The 21,289-nt window shown below is 35.7% G+C and overlaps 2 protein-coding genes across 3 annotated transcripts; one reads left to right on the top strand and one right to left on the bottom strand.

Annotated features, from left to right (window-relative positions):
* The first annotated feature begins 1,546 nt into the window (after positions 1-1,546).
* On the top strand, positions 1,547-12,390 carry epoa (erythropoietin a). Of its 2 annotated transcripts, none has more exons than XM_077588887.1 (4): positions 1,547-1,574; positions 7,671-7,888; positions 7,965-8,129; positions 11,753-12,390. In XM_077588887.1, exons 1-4 carry the CDS (start codon positions 1,562-1,564, stop codon positions 11,903-11,905), a joined length of 549 nt encoding a protein of 182 aa, XP_077445013.1. In that variant the 5' UTR covers positions 1,547-1,561; the 3' UTR covers positions 11,906-12,390. The 2 variants fall into 2 exon arrangements, with proteins under 2 accessions (XP_077445013.1, XP_077445012.1); XM_077588886.1 differs by lacking the exon at positions 1,547-1,574 and adding an exon at positions 1,805-1,871.
* Positions 12,391-13,985: 1,595 nt separating this feature from the next.
* Positions 13,986-15,225, bottom strand: pop7 (POP7 homolog, ribonuclease P/MRP subunit). The gene is made up of 2 exons (XM_077588895.1): positions 15,089-15,225; positions 13,986-14,916 (listed from the first exon to the last, which is right to left on the bottom strand). The coding sequence occupies exon 2, from the start codon at positions 14,900-14,902 to the stop codon at positions 14,435-14,437; it is 468 nt and encodes a 155-aa protein (XP_077445021.1). The 5' UTR covers positions 14,903-14,916; positions 15,089-15,225; the 3' UTR covers positions 13,986-14,434.
* Positions 15,226-21,289: the final 6,064 nt, after the last annotated feature.

A 21,289-nucleotide genomic window follows, 5' to 3' on the forward strand; every position in this document is an offset into this window, starting at 1 on the left:
GAGACATTCAGAATTTAGATTTAGGATTAATTTAGCCATTCTTTATAGAAATAAAGATTGTATTTGCTAAATATTGTTGTTTTATTTTGTTATTTCCGGTCTTTTGAATTAGCATATTAGGTAAATATTTAGTTGAGACATTTAAGATATATTTAGCTATTTTTATTTAGAAACAAAGATTGAAGTTGCTATTTTTTTTGTTTTGTTTTGTGTTTTTGGGTTGTTTGAATTAGCATATTAGCTAAATATTTTATTGCCACATTTAAGATAAATTTAGCCATTTTTATTTTGAAAAAAAGATTGAAGTTGCTAAAAATGTTTGTTTTATTTTGTTTTTTGGGGTTGTTTGAATTAGCATATTAGCTAAATATTTTATTGCCACATTTAAGATAAATTTAGCCATTTTTATTTTGAAAAAAAGATTGAAGTTGCTAAAAATGTTTGTTTTATTTTGTTTTTTGGGGTTGTTTGAATTAGCATATTAGCTAAATATTTTATTGCCACATTTAAGATAAATTTAGCCATTTTTATTTAGAAACAAAGATTGAATTTGCGAAAATGTTGTTTTGTTTTGACATTTCTGGTTGTTTGAATTAGCATATTAGCTAAATATTTTGCTGACACTTCAGATATATTTCGCCATTCTTATTTTAGAAACAAAGATTGAAGTTGCTAAATATTGTTTTTTGAATTAGCATATTAGCTAAATGTTTTATTTACACATTTAAGATATATTTAGCCATTTTTATTCCGAAACAAAGATTGAAGTTGCTAAAAATAGTTGTTTTATTTTGTTTTTTTGGGTTGTTTGAATTAGCATATTAGCTAAATATGTTGTTGAGACATTTAAGATATATTTAACTATTCTTATGTAGAAACAAAGATTGAATTAGCAAAAAAAATGGTTTTATTTTGTTACTTCCGGTCTTTTGAATTAGCATATTAGCTACATATTTAGTTGATATGATATATTTAGCCATCCTTATTTAGAAACAAAGATTGAAGTTGCTAAATATTGTTGTTTGAATTAGCATATTAGCTAAATATTTTGTTGACACATTTAAGCTACATTTAGCCATTTTTATTTAGAAACAAAGATGCTAAATATTGTTGTAAAGATGCCCCCCAAACTACCTTTAAAATTTCTACCCCATTTCCCAACACCGTGTGGCGCTAAACCTGAAAAAAACCCTCCCCTTCTTTTCAACCCAGCGCAACTTTACCCCCAAACGGCGCCGCACACCTGCAACGCCACCCCCCAGTTAGCACGCCACCAAATTAGCATTTAGTACTCATTCTCAAAAAAAACAAAAAAACAAATGGAAAGTATCTAAAACAATGGATGGGAAGTCTGCACACGTTTTCCTCCGCGCCACTATTTACCTTTCGGGACTCCTTCATTTTGATAACAAAGAGATAAAACACTTTTTGGGGGGCTTAGTGGGACGCTCGACGGGGGGACAATACACCCGCATCCCCTTGTGTATTGATTACCGGTAATAAAAAGGGTCCGATTAATCAAGTTTCCAATTAACGTCTTGACAGCAATGCGGACACCGCCATGGACTTTCCTGGTGAGTAAGGACTTTGATTGCCCCCCCACAACTCTCGCAAAGACCACCCCCACCCCACCCCTTCACTCCCCCCTGCGTACATTTAGCGAGGCAGATAAAAAAAAAACATTTCGCCCAAAGCCGAGCAGTGATGCACAAGTCTGGGGGGGAGGGACAGGATCTCGGCCTAAATATCCAGGTTTTTCACGGGGCTGCCGGGGGGGTGGGCGATCTGGAGGGTGGGGGGCCGGCTTGCCGGATGCCATGTTCTTGAAAGATGAGGCAGCCGTGTGCGAATGTTGCAGAACGCCGGTAGAGGTAAGAAGCGGATCGAGGTTGTTCTGCTGAGTCATGTGCTGACTCGAATCGGGGGGCGGGGGGGTGGGGGGGTTGTATTGACATTGTTGGTGGGGGGTGGAGGGGGTGTTGGAGACCACGCGTGGTAAAAGTTCAACTCGTTTGGATGACTCGGTTTGGAAATTGGCTGGAATTTCAATGACATTGATTGGTTGGGTATTCCGAACGTGACCTGGGGGTGGAATTTCGGGGGTCGCGCAGGGTGGGGAGGGGGTTTTGATGATTACTGATTAGGATTGTTGTTGGATTAAAAAAAAAAACATTAAAAAAACTTCCCATGGTGCTAAATTCAACTCGTTTGGATGACTCGGTTTGGAAATTGGCTGGAATTTCAATGACATTGATTGGTTGGGTATTCCGAACGTGACCTGGGGGTGGAATTTTGGGGGTCGCGCAGGGTGGGGAGGGGGTTTTGATGGTTACTGATTAGGATTGTTGTTGGATTAAAAAAAAAAAACATAAAAAAACTTCCCATGGTGCTTAGATCAGTAAATAAGTGTTTGAATGAATGACTTTATTATTTCATTGAATATCAAGTATGTCACATTTATAATAATGATTACTCCAACATCATATTTCACAGGTGTTGATGCAGTAATCAATTCATTTCAAAATGTGATGAGTACAATCGAGTACAAACTAGCCTTAAATTGATGTTTTAAATAGCTTTTAGTTTGGCGTTGAGGTGAAATGCTATGCTTGGAAAGTCAGGTTTTTTGCGGTAGTCTGAAAGTCTTGAGAAAATCTGGGGTGCCGGAGTCCCTCAAGGGTCATTCTTAAGCCCCTTATACATTTTTGTGACCACCCCAGACTGCTTTTCTGGGTTTATTTGTATTTTAACCGTCCGTTTGGGATGAATTTACGTCTGGGTGGTCATCATTACGGCGAGCAAATCCCCCGCCGCGACGAGGTGATAATGCAGGGTCCGCACATTCTCACGTAGGCAGCGGCGGGGGTGGGGGGGCAGAGGTCAAAGTTAATCCTCACAGTGGCGTCACACGCTTGTGTTTGCGAAGGAGGCTAATGATTTGCACCGCCAGGCCACGGGTGTCAAACCAATTCCAGAGAGGGTCAAGCGGCATTTCATTGGACCCGAACCTTGATTGCTCAGGGGGGGAAGACACACCCACTTGACCTTTGTGGAATTGGTTTGACAGACCAGCAGTATACGTACAATGAATTCATCATTCATTAAGAATGACTTTTAAGTGTCATGCTACGCTAATATTGCTAACCCAGTTTCCAATGCTGTGTGGAGTTAGCGAATATGCTAATTAAAAGTTACATTGACAGTATATTAGAAAGTGAGATGACGACTGTCACATGGGAATGTTTTTGTTTTTTTTATAATCAATGTTTGATATAACCGTGCTGAATTAGCATGTCGAATAAAAATGACTATAATATTGTAATTTAGCATGTATAATTTTTTTTTTCATTTTTTCTTTCCAAAAATGCTTCAGGGAAATCTGCTTCTGATGTCACGTTTAGCATTTTTAACACGGCTAGCTTAGCACATAACAGAATGTTCACATAACATCAAATAGTATGCTAGCAGACTGCTAAAATCTACAAAATAACTAGGATTCATGAGCATTTCTAGCTTTCTGGCGCTGAGCTAGCTAGCGTACGTTGACAGATTGACAGCAACAGAATAGAAAGGCTATTTATAGCATGCTAGCAGAGAATAGCAGACAAATTAGCATCGAATTCCATTAACAAGCCGTTTCTCAGACTCGTTTGAATGGATGTTACCATGTAGCATACGCTCAGTTAGCATTTTAAAGTCATTTGTCATAGGTTTTATTTCGTAGCACCTTTAAATCGATGCTAATCTTCGTTAGCGCTGTGTATTTTAATGTGTAATTTAATACATGTAACAAAGAATATATTAGCAGATTAAATTTGGATTAGAAGAAGAAAGTCATATATTGTAAATTTACAGGATTAAAGTCACATTATAATAATAATGTTCAATTAAATATGAATATACTAACTTTAAAGAGGCCTCAAACTTTTGCATCCATTTTTCAAATGACTGTTGACTCCAAAAATTGATTTTAGTCAAAAGATTTCAGGTTATCAAGTGCAACTTTTGTCATTTTTTTGGAAAAAGAAATATTTTAATAAGATGATCAAATGCTATTTTCATTTTAAACGCTAAATGAGCAAGAATATTTCCATTAAAATCATTTTGTCGCGGGAAAAAATGCTTTATCTTCAAATCCTAACCATTTTGTCCAGATTTATTTTTAAAAACGCGGCTGCAAATGAGCTGATCACATGTGAAATGGCACAATGCTGCCCCCTGCTGGCGATTTTGATTCATTAACCTTGGCTGGAAGCTTGAAATTCACAGTACAGCTGCTTCGCGAAAATAAAATAAAAAAAACTAGGGTTGAGATAAATATGATTAATTACAGCACGTGTCAAAGTGGCGGCCCGGGGGCCAAATCTGGGCCGCTGCATCATTTTGTGTGGCCCAGGAAAGTAAATCATGTGCCGACTTTCTGTTTTAGGATCAAATTAAAATGAAGAGTATAGATGTATATTAAATTTCCAGATTTTCCCCTTTTAAATCAATAATTTTAATCCATTTTTTCTGTTTTTAGTTCAAAAATCATTTTGTAAAATCTAAAAAAATATTTTTTAAAAGCTAAAATAAACATTGTTTTAAATCTATAAAAAACTGAATATTCAGGGCTTTTAATCCAGTTATTTTAATCAATTTATAAGAAAAAAATATCTAAATATTATATCTAAAATGGTCCGTTTTTTCTTGGATATTGGTAATTGTTATTATATCATCATTAAAGAGAATCTCGTAAAAAATTGGAGAACGTTCTGTTTTGAAATTGCCATCAAGAACCTCTCGAGTTTTCGGGAAAAGATCAGAATTTAAAAATAAAGTTCGAGGTAATCGGTACTGCCAGTTTGTATAACTTCATCAAACCTTCGTCTGATGATCCATTGAACCGTCCTGCCTTGCGTCACACTCAAGCTGCAGTGAAAGAGTGTATTCAGGGCGGCGTGCCCACATGACAACACAACAATAGACCTGCTCACTTATACCATGCACCCCCGGCGAACCGGCCCCAGATTAACATCAACATTGTCCTTATCAAATAAACCTATACGGGGTTATCAGGACCGATACGGATTCTTAGTACTGAGTTGAGGCCAATATTTATATGCAGTAAAAGTGTAAAAAATGGTGTAAAAATCATACAAATATACAGTCATACCTCTACTTATGAAATGTTTCCAGAACTTTTTTCGTAACTTGAAAATTTCGTAAGTAGAGGTGTACTTTATATGTAAATTCTCTCAAAACCCTTTAAAATTGTTTTCAATTTTGTATGAAAACATCTGAGAAACATAAAAATGAGAGAAAATAAGGAAATGATTTATTAATGTCTTAAAATAAATAATTGCAAATAATTGAAAATTTTGTAAGTAGGTGCACTTTATATGTAAATTCTCTCAAAACCCTTTAAATTTGGTTCCAATTTTGTATGAAAAGATCTGAGAAACATAAAAATGAGAGAAAATTATAAGGAAATGATTTATTAATGTCTTAAAAAAATTGCCAATAATTGAAAATTTTGTAAGTAGAGGTGCACTTTATATGTAAATTCTCTCATTTGTTTCACGGTCCTCACACAACTACCAACTAAACCCTTTAAAATTGGTTCCAATTTTGTGTGAAAAGATCTGAGAAACACAAAAATGAGAGAAAATGATAAAGAAACGATTTATTAATGTCTTAAAATAAATAATTGCAAATAATTGAAAATTTTGTAAGTAGAGGTGCACTATATATGTAAATTCTCTCATTTGTTTCACGGTCCTCACACAACTACCAACTAAACCCTTTAAAATTGGTTCCAATTTTGTGTGAAAAGATCTGAGAAACATAAAAATGAGAGAAAATAAGGAAATGATTTATTAATGTCTTAAAATAAATTATTGAAAATGTTGTAAGTAGAAGTGCACTTTATATGTAAATTCTCTCATTTGTTTCACAGTCCTCACACAACTACCAACAAAACACTTTAAAATTGGTCAAAGTGTCCCAATTTTGTATAAAAGATGTGAGGAAACATAAAAATGAGGGAAAATGATAAGTAAATTATTTATTCATGTCTTAAAATGAATAAAGCGTATGAAAATGTGTCCTGCGCCACTGAAATAGTTCATTCCGGAGCCATTATAATGGGAAATGTGATACCCATGTTTTTCCGCCAGATGGCGACAAGAGCCCGTTCTGCCATGGCCGAAAGCAGTCCACTTTGTAGTACATTTTATACTTTTACGTGTGTCCTATGTGTGTGAAAATGTGGTGCGTTGCATTTGTATGGTTTTTAATCGCTTAATAATGGGAATTGCAATCATTAATAAGGGGAGCATTTAGCCCAGGTGGACAGGTATGTAAAAGAGAATCATGAAACGTGGATAGTGGTTGTTGTGAGAGAGCCAATGAGAGCTCAGTAGAGGGTAGCGATGTTCTAAAGTGAGAATCAATGCATCCGTGACAATATTTTCAAAATAAAATAACGGATAAGGAAATGCATTTACTTTTCCGGTGGATTTTGTAACTTCAAACATTTTATGGGAAGTCGGATTTTATCATTTTGGCTCCACCCGATGGTGCAGTGGATAATTTCAACACCCCTCAAGCTCCGCCCCTGTACATGAAAACACTTAAGATACACCTTCTGTTGTCCTGTTCTATTTTTTTCTGTTATTTGTCTGACTTAAATCAATGTAGAAACAATTATACACTATATATATATATATATATTTTGGCAAAATTAGCTTATTACCATATTTTTCAGACGATAATCCGCACTAGCCAAAAATGCACAATAAAACTAACTGGAGTATAAGTCGCATTTTGGGGGAATTTTATTTTAGAACATCCAGAAAAATTGGACACGTCAATAAATACAATATAATAATAAAAATAAAAATATAATCATATGTTTTCCCAAAAAATACAGTATTTCCCGGACTATAAATCGCACTTTTTTTGTAGTTTGCAACCAAAAGCCAATTTTTATTTATTTTTTATCCCAAAAACTGGTCCCTATATATATTTCTGATCAAATAAAAAATGTAGGGTGCCTGAAGTCAGCTGGGATAGGCTCCAGCACCCCCCCGTGTCCATTGTGAGGATAAGCGGTTTCCAAAATGAATGAATTAAAATACCATTGTGCTGCACTAGCCGTTAAATATTAGCTGTTCTTTGCAGACGATAAAGAATATACGCAAACATTCCGCACGAGTGGCAAACAAAATGCCGAATTGGCCCGAATATAAGACGATGTTTTTTTTCAGTAAAAATAAGACTGAAAAACAGTCGTTTTAAATTCGGGCTCTAGACGTTATACCCATTTACAAGGCTAGATGGCGCCAGATATCTTTAAAGCGAATGCGGTTATTGCAATTTTGTCGTAAATGAGTTGATTGAAATTTCCAAAACTAGAAGCCATTCATTTAAAAATGATTGCATTTTAGTTTAGATATTTAAATGTTTACATGTTAAGGTGTGTTAGACATTTTTGTATGATTTAAATGAGGCAGAATAACATATTTTTACCCTGGAATTTAGTGTTAGAATCATTTTTTTCAGATGTATACTGTCATTATTTGGTGGATAGAAATTAAATTTGGTGTTTAAAAAGTCTTTTTTCAAACTTGGGTCTTGAAAAAGAGGGAGTCGTCTTATATTCGGGCTAATATGATACTTGCTTCCAGGACTACTTGCCTTGCTGTTGATGGTGTTGGAGTGGACCTGCCCAAGCCTTCCATCCCCGCTGAGGCCCATCTGTGACCTGAGGGTCCTGAACCATTTCATCAAGGAAGCGCAAGACGCCAACGACGCCATGTCCAAGTCATGCCGGGATGGATGCACCCTGTCCCAGTCCGTCAGCGTCCCCCAAACCAGAGTCGACGCCGCCTGGGAGAACAAAAATGTAAGAGTGACGTGAACATTCTGGGGTTCTGGTCGCGTTACATACGTGTGATGGTTGTGGGAATTTTTGGATCCAGGACTTGGAGAAAGCCCAGGAAGTCCAGGGTGGCTTGGGACTTCTTCAGCACGCCCTGAGTTTGCTGCGCAGCTCGGTCACCAACGTGGCGTTGCACAGTCACGTTGACAACCTGGTGAGGAGCGTGCCCAGCATCAACGCCGTGCTACACCGGCTGAACATTCCGGTGAGTTGGGGGACGCCCCTTGGAGAAAAGGTGGACTTGTTTGACGTTCGGTTTTTGGGAGAAGTCGCCCCAAGCTGGTTTGAGCAGATGACAATGTGGTGGAAAGAGGGTTGTTCCGAAAACAGGTCGGGGGGAATCGATATGAAGTGACTTTTAGGTTTAGTGTTTTCAAAACAAAAGCCAACGTGTTTGGGGCGTCGTTTGTTTCAAATCTGGTGTGAATATTTTAGAGTCACTTTTTGGGGCACATTTACAACAATATTTCCATATTCCATAAATGTAAGTGGTAAATTGAAATGTTATTTCTAGACCCAAAATCTAAATCCTAAATCAAAATCCTAAATGTGAATCAAAATCCTAAACGTGAATCGAAATCCTAAACGTGAATCGAAATCCTAAACGTGAATCGAAATCCTAAACGTGAATCGAAATCCTAAACGTGAATCGAAATCCTTAACGTGAATCGAAATCCTAAACGTGAATCAAAATCCTAAACGTGAATCGAAATCTAAACGTGAATCAAAATCCTTAATATGAATCACAATCCTAAATTAAAATAAAAAATCTAAATCCTAAATATGAATCGGAATCCTAAATATGAATCAGAATCCTAAATATGAATCAGAATCCTAAATCAAAATCAAAAATCTAAATCTAAATCCTCAATATGAATTTAAATCCTAAAAATGAATTGAAATCCTAAATATGAACCAGAATCCTACATATGAATCAGAATCGTAAATCAAAATCAAAAATCTTAATCCTAAATCAAAATCAACAATTTAAATCCTAAATCAAAATAAAAAATCTAAATAAAGATAAAAAATCTAAATCCTAAATATGAATCGAAATCCTAAATATTAATCAGAATTCTAAATTAAAAAAAATTCTAAATCAAAATCCTGAATCCTAAATAAGAATCCTAAATCGTAATCTGAAATCCTAATCTGAAATCATAATACAAAATCGAAATCCAATATCAAAATCCTATATCAGAATCCTTCATCAGAATCGGAAATCTCAACTAAATGTTTAGCTAATATGCAAATGACCCATGCCTGGAAATAACAAAATAAAAGCCCTATGGAGGATTTTGATTTAACATTTAAAAATAGGATTTCAATTTAGGGTTTTCATTGAAACATTTAGATTCAGTGATAAGATTTTACATTTAAAATTAGGATTTGCATTCAGGTTTTACATTTAACATTTGAAATTTCCCTCTTATGATTTAGAAATAAATATTACCGTTGCTAAATATTGTTTTAACTGTGCACCCAAAAAAGTGAGACCACAATTTTCATTGGCTGAAATCCACTGGCGGGACATTTTAGGGTTGTTTTTGCTTTCAGTTTTTGAGACACTTTTCGTAATCGGGGTTTGTTCTCATTTGTGCTCATTCTGGACAAACGCCTGCTTTGTGGGAAAAAGTTGGACAGGGCTTTTTTTGACTTCAGCGTGACTGCGCCCCAGGGGATCAACAAAACGTGGTCCGTACGAGGAAAGCACCAAACACAGGACTGGGTCTACGTCAGGGACCCCTTCAAAATTCCCCCACACATACGCACTAACATTTCCAATAAAGGTCTTCTCCCACATGATAGAATTGCTAAACACTGATAGCACATGTATTTTTAACAGCAGCAGGAAAAGAGCTCCCCCTAGTGTTAGACAAAAAAGGCAGTTGGAGCGTAGGTCAATTGTCGAGATGGAGCTGTAGTAGTAGTGGTTTGTGTTATAGATCTGCTAGATGGAACTGTTATAATAGTAGTAGTGGTGAGGATTTATCGATTCACAAGATAGAGCTGTAGTGGTAGGGGGTTGTATTATACATCAATTAGATAGACCTGTAGTAGTAGTAGTGGTTTGTGTTATAGATCCAATAGATAGAGCTGTAGTAGCAGTATTAGTAGTAGTAGTAGTAGTAGGGGGTTGTGTTATACATGAAATAGATGGACCTGCAGTAGAAATAGTGGTTTGTGTTATTGATCCACTTGATTGGAGCTGTACTAGAAGTAATAGTAGTAGTGGTTTGTATTATACATAAACTAGATGACCTGTAGTAGTTTGAGTTTTGATCCACAAGATGGAGCTGTAGTTGTAGTAATAGTAGTATGGGGTAGGAGGAGGTTGTATTAGATGGAGCTGTAGTAGTAGTAGTAGGAGGTTGTATTAGATGGAGCTGTAGCAGTAGTAGGAGGAGGTAGTATTAGATGGAGTTGTAGTAGTAGTAGTAGGAGGAGGAGGTTGTATTAGATGGAGCTGTAGTAGTAGGAGGTTGTATTAGATGGAGCTGTAGTAGTAGTAGGTTGTATTAGATGGAGCTGTAGTAGTAGTAGGTTGTATTAGATGGAGCTGTAGTAGTAGTAGTAGGAGGAGGAGGTTGTATTAGATGGAGCTGTAGTAGTAGTAGGTTGTACTAGATGGAGCTGTAGTAGTAGTAGGTTGTACTAGATGGAGCTGTAGTAGTAGTAGGTTGTACTAGATGGAGCTGTAGTAGTAGTAGGTTGTACTAGATGGAGCTGTAGTAGTAGTAGGTTGTATTAGATGGAGCTGTAGTAGTAGTAGGTTGTATTAGATGGAGCTGTAGTAGTAGGTTGTATTAGATGGAGCTGTAGTAGTAGGTTGTATTAGATGGAGCTGTAGTAGTAGGTTGTATTAGATGGAGCTGTAGTAGTAGGTTGTATTAGATGGAGCTGTAGTAGTAGGTTGTATTAGATGGAGCTGTAGTAGTAGGTTGTATTAGATGGAGCTGTAGTAGTAGGTTGTATTAGATGGAGCTGTAGTAGTAGGTTGTATTAGATGGCGCTGTAGTAGTAGGTTGTATTAGATGGAGCTGTAGTAGTAGGTTGTACTAGATGGAGCTGTAGTAGTAGTAGGTTGTATCAGATGGAGCTGTAGTAGTAGTAGGTTGTGCTAGATGGAGCTGTAGTAGTAGGAGGAGGAGGAGGAGGAGGAGGTGGTTGTATTAGATGGAGCTGTAGTAGTAGTAGGAGGAGGTTGTATTAGATGGAGCTGTAGTAGTAGTAGGAGGTTGTATTAGATGGAGCTGTAGTAGTAGTAGGACGAGGTTGTATTAGATGGAGCTGTAGTAGTAGTAGGAGGAGGAGGTTATATTAGATGGAGATGTAGTAGTAGGAGGTTGTATTAGATGGAGCTGTAGTAGGAGGAGGAGGTTGTATCAGATGGAGCTGTGGTAGTAGGATGTATTAGATGGAGCTGTAGTGGTAGTAGTAGTAGGTTGTATCAGATGGAGCTGCAGTAGTAGTAATAGGGGGTTGTGTTATACATGAAGTAGTGGTTTGTTATAGATCCACTTGATGAAGCTGTAGTGATAGTAATAGTAGTAGAAGTTTGTATTATACATCAACTAAATGACCTGTAGTAGTAATAGTCGGTTGTATTAGACATCAACAAGATCAACCAGTAGTAGTAGTAGTGGTGGTTTATGTTATAGATCCACTAGATCAGGGGCAGACTAACCAGTCCTCGAGGGCCGCTGGTTTTTGTTCCAACCGATCCAGCACAGATCATGTCCGTGTTATAGATCCACTGGATGAAGTAGTAGGACCAATTTCCTACCTACTGTGTCATCCAATCATACCTCTGTCTCCATCCTTTAGGAAGCCCCGCCCCCAGACGGCACAGCAGGCCCGGAAAGCACATGGCGGGCGTCCACGGCGGCCGACCTGCTCCAGGTGCACATCAACTTTTTGCGAGGCAAAGTGCGCCTCCTTCTCACAGATGCGCCAGCCTGCCAGCAAGACGTCAGCTGATTGGCCCAGTTTTCCCACTCCAGCACAAAGCCACGCCCATTTTTTTTTTACGATGTTCAGCGAATGCACCTTGAAATGCTCTCCTGGATGAAAACTGACCAAATTAAGGCTGAAAAAGCAAAATGAGGCCTTTTGACTCGGCGGCCATTTTGCCTATTTTTGTAAACGTTGTGGAATCGCTATTTATATGGATTTTCTACTTTTTCGCTTTTGTTTTTGTGAATGTTCCTGGTTTGACTCAAGTGAATTCGGAGGACGTGGGAATTTGGAAAGTGCTCCGTCACCATCTCACCCCGAACAACAATCCAAACAAAAACATCCTGGAAACGAACGCGGGTGAGCGGGAAAGCCATCTGTCCGGAATCGGCGTCATTCCAACCAAAACGGAGTCTGAATTATTCCGATTTTTCTTCCTTGTTTTCCTCACTTTATTTGCACATGATCTCCTTTTCCTGTTTTCACACTAAGAGTCCAATCACTGTATAAGTTACTATTTAAATACAAAACATTATTCTTGGATAAAGAAATGATAAAAACAAGCAGTGTTTTTTCTTTTTTCTTTTTGCAATCAGCACAGCACAGGCACATCTGATGAAGATAAAAATATTTTATAAAATTAAAATATTTGGGCCATAGAGTGCTTTGTAAAAACACCCAAAATGAATGATTAATTTTCCAGTTGTTGCCAAAAAACAAAAAAAAACAAGCAAAAAATGGTTCAAAATAAAATATATATATATATACATATATAATTTTATATGTACACACTGATTATATATAAATCCATAATTCTTTTTGCAATCAGCACGGAACAGGCACATCTGATGAATATAAAAATATTTTTTATAATTAAAATATTCTGGCCCTACAGTATATATATATATATATACACATATATACATATATACATATATATATATATATATATATATATATACATATACATACATATATATATATATATATATATATATATACATATATACATACATATACATATATATACATACATATATACATACATATACATATATATACATACATACATACACATATACACATATACACATAAATACATACACATATACACATAAATACATATATATATATATATATATATATATATATATATAATATATATATATACATATATACATATATACATATATACTACATATATATATACATATATACATATATATATATATATATATATACACATATACATACACATATATATACATATACACATATATATATATAATTTTATATATATATGTACACTGATTATATATAAAAATATTTTATATAATTATAAAATTAAAATATTTTGGCCATAGAGTGCTTTGTAAAAACACCCAAAATGAATGACTAAATTTTCTAGTTGTTGCCAAAAAAACAAAACAAAAAAAAGCAACAAATGGTTAAAAATAAAAAATTCATATATAATTTTATATATGTACACACTGTGATTATATATAAATCCATAATTGCCCAGGGCTGCCAACCTGTGTGGCTCCAGTTTTTTTTACCTAGTTCTACAATGTCTTCTGTGTCTGTCTTGCTAGTGCAACCAAGGAAATTTTCCCAAAAAATTCTAATCTAATCTAAATTGAATCTAATCTAATCAGCACGTAACGTGAAATAAAACTTAGATGAAGATGTTTTACACTGATTTTATTTGCAGTTCTTAGACAAGCTTTTTACTGGCAAATATTTGGGTATGTTTAGTAGGAGGGGAAAAAATTAAAAATGAAACCCAAAAAGGAAAAACATCAAAGATGTGCAAAAAACGGCAAAAAAGTACATTTTGGAGTTTATAAAGCGGCGCTAGGTTAAAAAGATGGCAACATTTTTTTCATATTTAGCGCCACATAGTGTTTCAAAACTGGTGTAAAAAAATGAATTCACTTTTTTTTAATAACATTTACAATATTTTGCAACTTCAATATTTATTTCGAGATGATAAGCCTAAATCTAAATGTGGCTTTTATTTTGTTACTTCCGGCCATTAGTCGTTTGAATTTGCATATTAGCTAAAAATGTATTTGAGATGTGGGATTTATATTTAGGGTTTAAATTTAGCGTTGAAATTTAAATTTCGTGTTAAAATTGAAATTTCGCATAGAAATTGAAATTTTGCATAGAAATTTTGATTTAGCATTGAAATGTGAATTTTGCACTGAAATTTAGATTTAACAATTACATCTAGGATTCTTATTTAGGGTTTAACTTTAACATTTAAATTTCCAGTTTATATTGAAATTCATGATTGATATTCAGGATTTAGCTTTAGCATTTAAATTTTCAATTTACACTGAAATTTAGGAATCATGTTCAGGGTTTAAATTTCACATTTAAATTTAGATTCAGCACTTATTTAGAAAGAAATACTGAAATTGCTAGATATTGAAAAACTCCCCAAAAATTCACAACGATTTTGAAACACTTGGTGGCGCCAAACTGAAAATACAATCAAATGTTGCCATCCTTTTCAAGCCCGTGAAACGGAAGCTTTTCCGTTTACGGTCATTGGCTGCTGGGGTAAAAAACCTTGATGTGGATAGCCGAGTTGTTGCGCGTGCGCGTTAGGGGCTCCGCGGCCTCATCGGGGTCTTCCGGCTCCAGGTCGTCCACCAGCTCCACCGTAGAGGTGTTAGCGGCCAGCTGCAGCGCCCCCTGGCTGCTAGCCTGGAGCTGCAAGGCGATGTTAATGGCCCGGTTGATAGCCAGGCCCAGGCCGTGCACGAAGATCTCCCGGTGACCTCCGCCGTCCAACAGCTTCTGGCAGCGGGCGAGCTGAGCCCGGAAGTCCGTTTTCATATTGACATAGACGTCATTTCGCCTTTTGGGGAGTTTCCGGGGCAGTCGCTTACGGAGAGTGTACTCCACCGGGTCGATGTCGACAGTACCGGGGGCGCCGTCGGAAGACGGCACGGCCCCGAATGTGGCCGTGGCTGAGGCCGACGACATGCCACGGTTTCGGGGTTCGGTCATGTCCCCACGAAGTACTGCATTGGGACGGAAATGTGTTCCCATAAGGCCCAATTTATTCATTTCACGCGACACATAACACCACAAGACGTCGACGAAAAGCGTATTAAGGAACCGAAAACAAAGCCCATAATACGCTTTTTGCATCCCAACAAACATTTTTAAACCAACCCGAGCGCGAATTCTTACCTGCGGTGGATAATTTGAGGATAAATTATCTTTTTTTTTGCTGGTAGCTTAGCACATTAGCATTCTCGGAGAGACGCTCCAGGTTGAGCCGGTGACCCGGAAGTTGAAGAGTAACACCGGAAATGGATCGAACAGTCACGTTCATGTTTTAAAGGAGAAGTTCACATTAAATATGATCCCAAATAATGTTTATGTATTAAAACAAGTATAATCTTATTAATATATATTCATTTTATCAGAGGTTTAAGGAAATTTCACATACATTTGCTGTGAATGGAAATGAGATTATAGATGTCCAATACAAATGGATTATTTACGAAATACTTTTGTAAAAAATGTTCTCCGTTGCCTTTAAAAATAAAACTGACTTCTACTCATGTTGACTACTTATTTATTTATCACTTATTATTTATATATTATTTATTGTATTATTTATTGATTACTTATCTGCTCGTTTGTTTGTTATTATTTGTGCACTTCCTTATTCATTCTGTGACTACATATTCATTACTTATTTGTTATATTTTTTTTATTTGTCTTTAGCAGCACATATATATACGTATATTTTATATTTTTATATTACTTTTGTTTTTAATGGGAAAACACACTGCGGCGTAAAACCACCAATTTCGCTATAAGCAGCTGTGTATAATGACAATAAAGGCTTTTGATTTAGATTTTTTTATATAAACAAATGACGCATCGCGCCTCCTAGTGGTCAACCATTTTCACAAAAAGTCCTTTTTTTAAAACCGCCCATCCTTTAGTGTTTTCAATTAAATATTTATCTCTTCATCAGCTTTATTAATGAACAGTTAAATGTATAAACCATTTCTTTTCTTGCTTTATTCATATAGTTTGTATAAAACAGTGGCGGTCCGTGCATTTTGGGGTAGCGCCTTCTGCTATCGGAATCAATCCAACCCTCAAAAACTATTTTATGGCTATAAAACCTCTACAGCAGCTACAGTTGCGACACATAAAAAATCATCAATAATAACCTCATACAATTTAAATATTATTTAGGAATACGTATAGCCATATTTTACTCAGCAAAAATCCTTTTTAACTGTACACAATATCCATCCTCCTTCTTTTCTATCGCCATCGAAGCTAATGCTGAAAGTCGAGCCTGTCCTGTCATGTTTCTGACAGTCCGTCTTAAAAATGGCTTTAAATCAACACAAAAATATATTTGCTTGTGCAGCTTGCTCCAAATACAGTTTGGTAGCTCTTTGTAGTTAGCGCACTGAAACTAGCGCACACACCCTTTTCCCGGCTGTAACAGGCTTGCTAGCTTCGGAGTTGACCGCCCTTTCTCAATGATGTCCATTTTTTTCTGGAAAAGTCCGTCTCGAAAATAGCTTTGTGAGCAAATCTGCAACCAAATGCATTTGTTTTCCTAAGTCTGCCATTGTGGGTGGAGTTTGCGATCTCTGGCTGCCTCACTATGGCTTTGGCCCGCCTACTCTCTATAGCTAGCCAATAATAGTTGGTGAAAGCAATGACGTATCCCAGCCAGCAAAATGGCAATGCCTGCGAAAAAGCATTGTGGTGTTGCCAACTCGAAATCTGATTGGTTAAAAGCAACAATCTTGTTTATTGCAACAGAGCCCGCAGAACTGATTGTGAAGGCTTTGAGGCAGATTTCTGATCCTAGCAACAAATAATGGCTGAAAGGTGATTGGTTCAATGCTTCAATATGAAAACATACATCTAGAAGCAGTGCAACCAGGGGGAAAAGCAATGAAAGGAAGCTAACAGACCATTTGGAATAATAAGTATTGATGGACAAAATAAAATTTATGATTCAGATATTTCTTAGGCCAGCAGAGAAGGCCTTGAAGACCCTGACGGCCCGCCACTGGTATAAAATGATAATCATAATTGTATGTTTTTAACCAATATGAGGCTTTGAGTTGTTTATTATTCCTCATGTCCATTTGATGGATTTAAAAAAATGATAAAGTTGAGCTTTGTGGTGCTGATTTTGTAAAATAATCTCTATTTTTGGGGTTTTGGGGGGCCCAGTTCGATTCCTTGCCCCTGGTCAAGCTCTATTTTGTTCCGCCACTGGTCAGTTCATTCTTTTGGGGGGGATAAGTACACGTCATGAATTATTAATTGTTGGATTTATATATTTTTGAATATTAGCTTCAACAAAGACTCCAGGTGCGAATTCTGGCTATGAATGTCTTTAATGTTTCCCAGATCAGGATCACAGCATACAGTTGATAACTTGTAAAATAAACAAATATCATCACCTCAATTATAATTTCCCCTCCATTTTTTAGCACCTTTTTCTCCAAGAAGAATTTTCTTCATCTAAAATATGTTTTTGGTAAGAAAAAAAAACAACTAAGAAGAAAAAAAAAGACAACAGGTGCAACTTTGCATCGAAGCTAAGCTAAGCTATTGTGTGCTTTCATGCAGGCCCGTCGCCTGATAGTAGTATTATGGGGGTGGGGCTTATGAAATGGATGTATTTGGTCAATAATTGTACTTTTTTTTTGTTAAATAAGCCTACAGCGTGTTATCGTAACGTTAATTTTTATGTTTGAAGCAGTTGGGAAGTGATTTTCCCCCCTGAAAATTGTGTTTTTACAGTTCTGTGCTTTGAGTTGCCCATGGTAACGGGTCTTATTTTGAATAAAATTAGTATCGCTTGGTTTAAAATATGCAAGAAGACCACCCCTATTATGAGGAAAATGCAGGTAACAGTTTGAGGCTTTCTTAAAAACTTTAAAAGCTTTTTCGTGGGTGTGTGTGAGGCATCTTGGTATCAAAGCCCTCAAGTTGAAGCCAAATGATTGGCTTTATGTACACACACAGTTACACGTAAAGGGAGCTAATTCAGGGCCTCGCCACACAAAGGCGGGGTCTATTCACCGCTTATAGTGGGGTGTTAATCGCAGAAATGCAAGGCTGTCGATGACTGAAAATCGACACGAATGAAGCACATAGTTAAGGAACTTGAGAAATGACCTTCTCCAATAATTAAAATATGCAAATCACACATTTGTTAGAACTAAGATAACAGAAAAAATATATAATAATAATAATCGGACATGGGCTTTGTCATCATCATTGACTTGACAATATATATTAATATATTTTATATATATATACATATATACATATACACATATATATACATACATATATATACATATAAATATATACATATATATGTATATGTATGTATATGTGTACATGTATATGTATATATACATACATATACATATATACATATATATATATATACACATACATACATATACATATACATACATATACATATATACATATATACATATATACATATACATATATACATATGCATATATACATATACATATATACATATACATACAAATACATATGTACATATACATATACACATATATACATATATACATACATATACATATATACATATACATCCATATACATACATACATATACATATATACATATACATCCATATACATACATACATATACATATATACATATACATCCATATACATACACACCCATATACCTACATATCCATATATACATATACATACATGTACATATACATATACACATATATACATATACATACATATATACATATACATATACACATATACATCCATATCCATACATATCCATATACATACATATCCATATATACATACATATATACATACACATATATATACACATATATATACACATATATATATACATATACATATATACATATACATATATACATATACATATATACATATATATATATACACATATATATATATATATATATATATATATATATATATATATATATATACATATACATACACATACAGACTTATATAAATTTATAGATGCATATATACATGCATATATCTACACATACATTCACATAAATGTATACATACACATGCATCCATGTACATATATACATACATAGATATATATAAACATATATATATATATACATATAAATACATTTATACATACATAGATATATATAAACATATATACATATAAATACATATATACATATATAAGAGCACACATACATATACATACATACACATACACATATATGAATTTGAACTTATATATTATTATATAAAGTTTGTTTAATGATACATTTCCGCTACAGTGACTCTGTGCTACATTTGTTGGATCAGGAAAAGACGAAACAAAAGCTTCCCTTTCATGCAAACTGCACCTGTTGTCATCGGCCATTACAAATTTGGAGTATCTTTCATTCACTCCCCCAAAAACCAAAATAAAAAAAAACCTATCAACAAACTTAATATTTACAAATATCTTACCAGTCTTATGTTTACAGTTCAAAATGTACACTTGATTCTTTTGCATTATTGTGTGTGTGTGTCGTTTTTCCAGTCCCCTCACCCCCCAGTTTATAAAATAGAGAAGAAGAAGAACAGCCCAGGTGTTGTGGTTACGCTAATCGAAATCCTTGCCCCCCCCCCCAGAACCCCCCCACCAACCAAAACAGGGATACAAAAGCATGGATTCCAGAAGATGGAATAGCAAATGTTTCATCTTGACAAACATAGAAGATACAAAGCTAGCCATGCCTTAAAATGTCATCTCACCATATCCATCCAAGAGGTCAAGAGGTGATGACCGCCATGACCTTTGCCCCCCGAAACACAGGTTGCATTTTTTTTTTACTGGAATCGACAATATACGAAAAAGCCAGCGGACTCTACAAGGACTTGAAAGCAAAGCAAGCATCTGAAAAAGACACCCTTCAAAGCGAGTCGTGGCTGGTTGGATCATTTTAAAAAACGAACAGGGATACGCAAGGTTTAAATTGAGTGTAACGTAAGATTCAAACTTATTTTTAAGTGTGTTTATTGTCATCTCAATTCATTTAAGTTCAATTTAAAGTTTATGTTATGTTATGAGTGCATCCATCAAGTCTCTCTTTGGTTCTTTCTCACTCGTCCACGCCGTCTGTCCTGAATAATGTCACATTTTAGTATTGAATATCATAACCACTAGATTGGTCATTGTTATTTTGTGAGTAGGTGGTGAATTTGAACCAATAAAAAGATGTTTTTCCCTTGTAATATCCTGTTTTTACAAAGGGTATTTGGTTTTCTGTGTCTGTATTCTCACCCTCTTGCTACTGTGAGTGAAATTTCCCGAATACGAGATGAATAAAGTTATCCAATCCAATGCTATAGGAAACATTGATTTGAGATACGAGTAAATTTACATACGAGCTCGGCCCCGGAACGCGTTAAGCTCGTATCTCAAGGTATTACTGTACAGTGGTACCTCGACATACGAGTGCCCCGACATACGAGCAATTTGAGATACGAGTAACATTTTGAGCAAATACTTATCTTGAGATACGAGACACATTTTGATATACGAGCAGACAGCGGATGCGAGACTGGTCGCAACTCCCTCGTGTAATGTCTCTACGAGCACTGGGACAAGCTCATTCATTGAAGATGTCCAAATAAACGAGCAATTCGAGATACGAGTAAGATTTCGAGCAAATAATTATCTCGAGATACAAGACAAATTTCGATATACGAGCAGACAGCGGAAGCGAGAGGGTGCTCATAAGAACATCATGGACACTGTCTCTCTCCCCACAACTCCCTCCTGTTGCATTTTTTCAGTGTTTTTTTTCCCGTTAGTCAGTGCGAATGGCGGAGCGATTGCTAATACGAGAGGAGTATATACTACTTCTCGTTGGCAAGTGGTCGTGCGTTATCCTATTGTGAGGACATTTGTGTGCATCGTTTTGGGAATATTTTGAAGGGAAGACAAAAGCAAACAACCCTCGATAGGTTGCAGCTGAAAGTCAGGGTGGAGGCGGAGCCAATAGACCCAACCCGGGAGAAGAAAGGTATCAAATTTAAAAAAAAAATAGAATTAAGTCTAGTGTTAGGTTAGATTAAACTTATTTTTGAGTGTGTCTGCATCATAATCCACATTTATTTAAATTTATTTATGTTATGTTACGAGCGCGTTGCCGTGCAAAAAGTATCTCTGTCTAATTTTAGTACTATTAAACACATTTTAGTACTATTAAACCACTAGTTATTTGTGACTTTGTTAATAGATGGCGAATTAGAACAAATAAATGTTTTTCCAATCCGATATCCTGTTTTTGGTGTTTTTTTCAGAGGGTTCGAACAAATTAATTTGT

The sequence above is a fragment of the Stigmatopora argus genome, chromosome 20 (assembly GCF_051989625.1).
Source record: "Stigmatopora argus isolate UIUO_Sarg chromosome 20, RoL_Sarg_1.0, whole genome shotgun sequence".
NCBI classification, from domain to species: domain Eukaryota; kingdom Metazoa; phylum Chordata; class Actinopteri; order Syngnathiformes; family Syngnathidae; genus Stigmatopora; species Stigmatopora argus.